An 8,204-nucleotide genomic window follows, 5' to 3' on the forward strand; every position below is an offset into this window, starting at 1 on the left:
CCGTAGGCCAGAAAGGCCCGATAGGACTCCTTCTTCAGCTTGACAGCATCCCTCACTAAAGGTGTCCACCAACGGGTTCGAGGGTTCGACTCGCCACTGGAGGTACGGAACATGGTCCATTCAGACTCAATGTCCCCCACCTCCCCCAGAACGTGTTCGAAGTTCTGCCGGAGATGGGAGTTGAAGCTCCGTCTCACAGGGGACTCCGCCAGACGTTCCCAGCAGACCCTCGCTACACGTTTGGACCTGCCAGGTCTGACCGGCTTCCTCCCCAACCACCACCAATCTTTTCCTGTTAAATAAATAAATCAAATCAAATCAAATCAAATCAAACCGGCCCAAACCGAGTCAGACTCAGTAGTGGAAAAAGGACTCAAGTCAGATGTTATAAAGGGACAAAAATAAGGCCTCAAACTTTACGTTAAACTTAAAGCTATGGTTTAGGGAAAGGATTTGATTGGGAAGTGCTCAGGTGAGTTTCCAAGAATATATTGTAACGTTTTATAAAGGGATGAAGGAAGCGAGGACCCCCAGCTGACTGTGAATACCAAACATTTTCTCCACCCTACACCCTTCATTCCTTCCGATAATGCACTTCCTGATAGTCTCCGACCCTAAGAGCACGCACACACACACACGTACACGCACACACAAGTGTTTTCCAGTAAAAGCCTTCTGCAGTGCCAGAGTGTCTGCTGATTTCTATTGCCTCCCATCCTCAGGAGTCAAAAAGTCCTTTAACAAAATTGACTTTTAGATTGTTTTGTGTAGTAACACTATGAGGCATTCATCTGTGGTGTATTACTAAAACTACCCATCTGGTGATGTTTTAACAAATGTGCAAAACTCCAATCTACTTCTTCGGTTTCCCTCTTCTTCAGAGAGCCTCTCTGCAAATACGAGTGCAGAAAAACACCAGATTCACGCTGGCAGTGTTCCTCTGAACACTGGTTTTAATTCTCAACACTGCAAAAACTGTCCACCTAACCAAGTTTTAAAATCTTATATCCAGCCAAAAAATCTTTTTGATCTTGTTTTCAGACTGATTTACTAAACAAGAACTGATTGCGTAAGAATAATAATCTTGTTTTCAGAATGTGTAAGATTGATTGTCTTGTTAGTCTGAAAATTTGACTCAAATTAAGTCAAAAATTTCTGCCAATGGAATAAGAAATTTTTACTTGGTAAGATTCTTAAAATACTTGATTTGACTCAATTTTTTCTTATTTCAAGCAAAATTTTCTTACTCCATTGGCAGAAATTTTTTACTTAATTTGAGTCAAATTTTCAGACTAAGACAAATAATCTTACACATTCTGAAAACAAGATCATTATTCTTACACAATCAGTTCGGCAAAATGAGAATAACAGGCTTGTTATTATGTTATGTAACCCAGAAAGTTATTAAAAAATGTTCTGCACACAAAAGATTCCCCTCAAATGTTGCACACTTCCTGTTTAGTGTCGGTAATGGACTGTCCGGTATCTTCAGGTCGTGGTGAAGCTCTCCTGACTCAGGGTTTGTTTCATTCCTTCGTGRTGGAATCTTCCAGGAGTCAGAACAGAATCCAGACCAGCAGGTTCTTTTTGGAAAAGTACGGTAACGTCAGGTGTTAAAGATGAGTAAACACAAACAGGCACCTTTTATCCTGAAGACAATTGAAGCGCGGCGCTGAGCTTCTTCAGGTTTCCTYCTTACACAACAGGTGTTTTATGAAATGACTTGTTGTGTAACTTACCGCTGGACGAGTTACATAAACTCAGCTCTCTGAGGTAACGTCTATTTTTAGTAAACGGATACAAAAGATGTTTACAAAAAAAAAGTCGAGAAATTTTTGATGAACAAAAAAGTAATGAACAGAATTCACGTGATAATTCATTAAAAGCACTAAAGTTTGAAAAATATTAAAAAGGAAGGAGCTGGTCTCAATGTTTTTAGGTCCAATCTTAATCAGCTTGTACTTAAGACATTTGTTTGTAAATGTTTTAACTGATTTTGTACTCTATTTTAGTCCTATCTTACCTTTTATGAGTCCTTCTGGTTTTCCTTTTATTTATCATGAAGTATTTGATTGTAGTTTAATATCTGTAGTTTTGAATTTTGTCATATCTGTGTGCTGCTGCCGTTCTTGGCCAGGTCTCTCTTGAAAAAGATATTTTTAATCTCAGTGACATCTACCTGGTTAAATAAAGGTTAAATTAAATAAATTAAATTAAAAAGAATCAGTTATCAGAAAAGATATTTATTTTAACTCGTACGTATGTTGCACAAATCAGAAGATATTGTTTATTTGGTAAAAAAAAGTTTTAAGTTTGAGTAAAAGTGATCAACTTAAAGTGAATTTAAAAACTATTTTGTTGCAAAGGTTTGACTCAATAACTGCTAAATGAAAAACATCCTGAACAACTTTGGTTTTTTAGGATTTTTTTCTTATTTTTGGGAGGAAAATTTAAGTCAACAATCTAAAATCTTCCTGTTCTTTACTCCTGATTAACTCAGTTCATTTAATGATAAATGTTTAGATAAAACACTAAACAATATGTATCAGATTTTAAAAACAGCTTGTCCATTAATCACTAATACTTTTTGATAAAAGCAACGGTCTTAAAAAGATATCTGCAGCAGGTCAGATATTGTTTATAACTTCTCCAAAGAACCATTTCTCCCTCCTCTCCTGGACAGGTTTACTCTTTATTATCATTTTGACTTTGTTTATTTTGAAGGGTCAGTTTTACCTTGTGTTTGAGGGAAGAAGGCTCCGATCAACTTGCATCGCTTCTTCTCATAACCCTTCTGTGTGATGTCACCTGCAGGAGAAACAGAGAAATGTTTTATTCTTTCCTGATGGTACAGAATCATCAGGCTTTGGGCTTTCTAAAACTATTTTAAGATTCATTCCACGTCAATAAAAAATGTATTTAATAAAACAAATGAGAAACTCTGAAATAAACGTCTTTTTAAAAGAAAAAGCTGCAGTTTAACACTTAAAAACAAGAATAAGGTAAATGTTTCACATTCTGCTTCACTCAACCAGGACCAGATGCTGCAGCTTTGGGTGCAACGTGTGACTATGATGGGATGTGCAAACAACGGGAATCCAAAAAATTTCCACAGCGCATTTAATCCACCACTCACAGAACCTTCTGACCGGACAAAGTCCTGCAGTGATTAATCAAACCATCAGCAGATTTCCACAGAGCAGKGCACATCTGGGTCCAGAACGTCAGAGTTAAAATAATTATTGGAATTAAGTTCCAACATGCAGGAGTTTGACTCTCGCCAGATATATCTTTTGGGAAGCGAGTGTAAAGTAAATAATAAGATAATCTCTAATAAAAATAACTAGAGATGACTCATCAGTTTATAAAAAATGAGTTTAACTCCAGCTGAGCTGACAGGAAAACTGCAGCCATAACAGCTTTTATGGTGGTTGACAAGGCTGGGTATCACCTAGGACATGGCAATTAGACACGATTTTTATACATATTTTATACTTTTATATTTTTATACTATATTCTAACTTTACCAGCTCCTCTTTCACCACTTTTTGTGTGTGTCTCAAACCAGCTGTTTTTGTTACTGTTCCTTTAAGATGCTTTAAGCCCCGCCCCCTCCTGCTTCCAGACCAGTCCACTCCGGTTTGAGAGAGAGGTTTACGTTTTCTAGCAATACAGACATGTTTTATCTACAATTTCATTAAAACATGTCAATAACAGAAGAGATTTGTTCATCCAGCCTTACATGTTGGAACCAGTCTGATCCAGAACCAGAGTCTGACCCAGAACCAGAGTCTGACCCAGAACCAGAGTCTGATCCAGAACCTGAGTCTGACCCAGAACCTGAGTCTGACCCAGAACCAGAGTCTGACCCAGAACCAGAGGAGAATGAAGACAAGGAAATTGTAGTCAGTAAATTCAGACCTTATGGTAATTCCATCACAGATAGTTTGACGTAATAGTTCAGAAAACGTCATAGAAAACAGAGAAAACTGAACGAGCTGAAAATTGTGACCCAAACAGAAAATAAAGATATCTCTGCAGCACCAGGAGAGACTAAATTCAACTTTTCTGCCTCCTAGAGACTCCAAGTCCACAACAAAATGTATTTAACAACTAAAAAAGTGGATTTTGCAGATATGTCCCCTTTAACGAAACCTGCACAATATTATAAAATTATATTGTATATTTATAATCATAAAAAACAAAATGTGTCCAAACGTTTGCCCTTTAAGGATTGAACAGGGATCATGCATCGTTATACCGCCCCCTAAAGGCTGGGGGGATGTATRGTTATTAGAAGAAAGAAAATTCATATAAATATCAATATATTGATTTTTCTGCACAGCCCTAGTAGTTGAACTCTGTTTTTATTTATTTCATTCCACCCTACATGTTTTAATGTGCTCTTTATCTGATCTTGGCATGTTTTTTTTTATATAAAGTCCATATGAGCTGCTCCTCTCAGAACGGACAAACTGCACATCAGATAAACAGATTGTAAACCTCAAAGGAACAAGGGTGCAGAGAAGTTTAGATGCAGAATGTGAGGAGAAGAGAAGAGGGCGACAACACGGTAAAGACTAAGAACTGAAGAAAAAGAAGGTAAAATGTTTTTAGATTTATTTTAATAGTTTAAAGCTAAAGTGAAAAAAACTCAAATTTGATTTGTGCTAAAATTCATTAAAACACAAACGGACGGTCGGTCGATAGATACTTTATTGATCCCATTGGGGAAACTTAAAGAATTTTCTTAAATTAGGTTGAATGAAGTCTGTAATTTCTGCTACAAGTGAATATATTCTACAAAAACAACAAGTTTTCCTATATTTAAAGTCATTATTGCTATTTTTTATTTCAGGGTTTTAAATGTAACCAATCAGATCATCAGAAGGTTTTAGTTTTATTATTTTAATTGTTTGTCTCGAACCTCCGCTCCTTTAAAAGTTCCTGCAGCCTAAATGAGTTTGTATTTTTCAACACTGTCTGATATTTTTTGTAAGAAATGAAACTGATAAGCCATGAGATGTGCATCTTGCACAGACAGAAGTCCTAACAGCGAGAGGGTAAAATAAATGAAACGAGGCAGAGAGGAAAGCTGTCGGTTTTAAGCTGCAGGGAAATAACTGAAACGGACSCAAGTGACACTAAACCGGCAGCTGATCTGTCCAACGTGAAAAAAAAAATCTGTTTCTGCAGCTGACCTGACAAATCCTGCTTAAACACACAAACATGTGACAGACTGGCTGAGATCAGGAGACCGACTGCGGGCGCAGACGTCATCCGTGACGGTGGCAGCGCCGAGACTCTGGCAGCGTGAAGGAAAGGCACATGGCAGTAATTAGCATCTCTGATAGGGAATCTAACATCCTGCAGAGACGGAGCAGAGAGCAGAAACCTGGAGAAATGTCACACAGAGGCAGAGACTGCCTGCACCTGCTGCCGTCAGCTTCAGGTGACACCAAACCACTACAAGCTGATTTAACAGGACTTAAGAGGGACGAGAGGTCCAGGTGACATGAAGCTGTCCGTCAGAGAAGAAGCTGCAGCTCATCTGTGATCCGTCAGTCAAACAGAGCTGCAGCACGGAGGAAGAAACGGCTCCAATCACACAGAAACACWAAGTTACTTAATACAAACTGTGAAAACAAACAGAAAATCTTAAAWTGATGCAGTTTGAAGGAGTTTAATCCACATCCATATGCAGCTCTGAAATGCAGGTCCACACTGWACATAAACAAAACACTTTTTAATCTGCAGAAATTAGTAACAATCCAATCAAACGGTTGTTACTGTCTGTCACTSTGGCTGTTAAAGTGCCTGTGATGCCTATCCTTCAAATACAAAAAGTCAAGAAAAGCATCTTTATACTTAAGAAAATTGGCGTAATACACATGATTTTACCCATTTTGTCACATAACTGGCCTATTTTCTTTTAAATTTGGCTCAGCCAAAGTGAAACAGGAAGTGACATCAAAGGGGGAACTCGGGGGAATTAATAAAACTCGCTGGTCTCGGTTTATTAAAACAAAATTTTTAAAACTAACACTTCTTCATGCCTTTGATAGTGACTAAAAATAATCTAAAGAAACATCAAATTTGTCTCTACAGTCTGTGTTTTTAGCTTTTGTAACAACGCTCTGTTTACATGCTGACATTCCCCTTTGACATCACTTCCTGTTTCTTCACACATCTCAACAACCGTTCATCTCCGCAACGGGAAATTTGTTTTGCAATACGTTATCAATGTTATCTTTCCAAAAATGTATTCATGTTTATTACAAAAATTTGACATTACGGGCACTTGAAGGTAAACAAACACATGTGGGAGTTTCGCCTGATTAAAAGCATARTGCTTAACAATAAAAGAAAAATAAATAAAAAGAGATTTTTTTTCTTTGAATTAGTCTTCATGACAACAAATATCTTTAATATAAAAACTATTAGTTTACAGTAAATCTAAGACGTTGTGTTATTAAATAAACTTAGCTAAATTAGTGTTTGGTAGATTTCTTTGTAAAGATGCTCCCTGGCAATAAATCTTATAGCAGCACCTGGAGCTCAAAACAAGAGTCAATAACAAAACAAAACAAAATAAAACAAAATAAGCTGCTTGACAGAGAAGACTTGGGCAAATTTTCATGTGCACAAAACACATGCTCAGCTCTACTGCTCATCTTAAAAAATGCATGATCCTTACAAATGTGGCACCATTTAAAATAGAAAATAACAGACTTTCCAACACTTTAAGATTTATTGCTAAGAAGCATTGTTACAACAAATAATCGAACACACACTAATTTCCTCACTTTGTGCCAAGTATGTAAACTGTGACAAACCTGAGAGCAAACATTGCATCAGTAAAAAAAATATGTTTTTATTAATTTATATATTCCTTTTTTATTTATTCTTATAAATCCACCCACCTGCTGCACTTCAACATATCCTGCGGCACATTTTCAAGTTTTCTTTTCAAAGATCACCATAACATAAAACTTATCTACTCTCTCCTGCTCAGAGTTGCCAGATGTTAATATTGTTGTTTCACAAACTAAAAGAACCCAGAAATCTCCGTATAAGGTGCACCTCCAGCTGCAGSGGTTCTGGCCTCGCACCGGTGTGAAATATGGACGCACACGCCCGGTGACAGCTGTGACGTTTCTATACGACGTCCAGAATTTACAGCTGCACACATAAACACAGAGCGAGCTGCAGCCTCTGCAGCGCCGCCAGGCTGCAGACAGGTCTGCAGGCGTCTGACCTCTGCATCACTTTAACATGAAACAACCTTTGAAAACCTGAAGAGCTACAGGTTATATTATTTAAGTTATTGTTGTTTTTCCTCCCTAATTTAACTACTTCTGCATACTTTGTACCATTTTAGCCATTTATCAAAACCTTTAATCTTTCAGGCAATGAGTGCTGTGACTTTAGTTATTTTTCTTTTATTATTTTCTTTTTTATTTTAAACTGTATTTTAAATATTTTTAGAGAAATAAACAAATATTTCCTCATTTCTTTCAAAAACAACTGTGCAGTTTGAAAGCTTTGTACACTAGTTTTTGATTTTACCTAGCTTTTTTAATACTTTTAGCTACTCTTCTGCTTCAGTTAGCTACTGTTTGACTACTGCAGTTAGACTTTATGTACTTTTAGCTTCTAGCTAGTGTTCTGCTTCTTTAGGTTTTAGCTTGTCTTTTGTTACTTATAGTTCTTAGCTATTTTATACTATTTTTAAGTCAACCTGTTGCTGTTTTTAGCTACTCAATTAGTTACTGTTTGGCTACTATAGCTAGTCTTCATGTACTTCTAGCTTCTAGCTAGTGTTCTGCTTCTTTTAGGTTTTAGCTTGTCTTTTTTTTATTACTATATTTAAGTCAACCTGTTGCTACTTTTAGCTACTCAGTTAGCTACTGTTTGGCTACTATAGCTGGTCTTTATGTACTTTTAGCTTCTAATGTTCTGCTTTTTATAGGTTTTAGCTTGTCTTTTGTTGCTTCTAGTTATTAGCTCATGTCTTACTCCTAGTAAGGATGTTGCTATTTTTAGCTACTTAACTAGCTACTGTTTGATTTGATTGATTTGATTGATTTAACAGGAAAAAGGTTTTTAAAAATCAAGCCTGACTCAGCATAATTGCTGTTTTACAGCAGGTTCCTGTTCTGCAGCACATAAACACTCAGAATTACAGAATCACAATCACATCA

At 36.8% G+C, this 8,204-nt stretch overlaps 1 protein-coding gene across 1 annotated transcript in view; it reads right to left on the reverse strand.

Moving 5' to 3' along the window:
* The window catches only part of LOC106532211 (disco-interacting protein 2 homolog C-like), a gene marked incomplete at its 3' end in the record, with an annotated part of 94,259 nt that overhangs the window by 71,370 nt on the left and 14,685 nt on the right, over positions 1–8,204 (reverse strand). The window contains 1 exon segment of the mRNA XM_014028231.1: positions 2,737–2,808. Within this exon segment, the coding sequence (XP_013883685.1) occupies positions 2,737–2,808 (72 nt within the window).

Source organism: Austrofundulus limnaeus, unplaced genomic scaffold, assembly GCF_001266775.1.
Source record: "Austrofundulus limnaeus strain Quisiro unplaced genomic scaffold, Austrofundulus_limnaeus-1.0 Scaffold731, whole genome shotgun sequence".
NCBI lineage: Eukaryota > Metazoa > Chordata > Actinopteri > Cyprinodontiformes > Rivulidae > Austrofundulus > Austrofundulus limnaeus.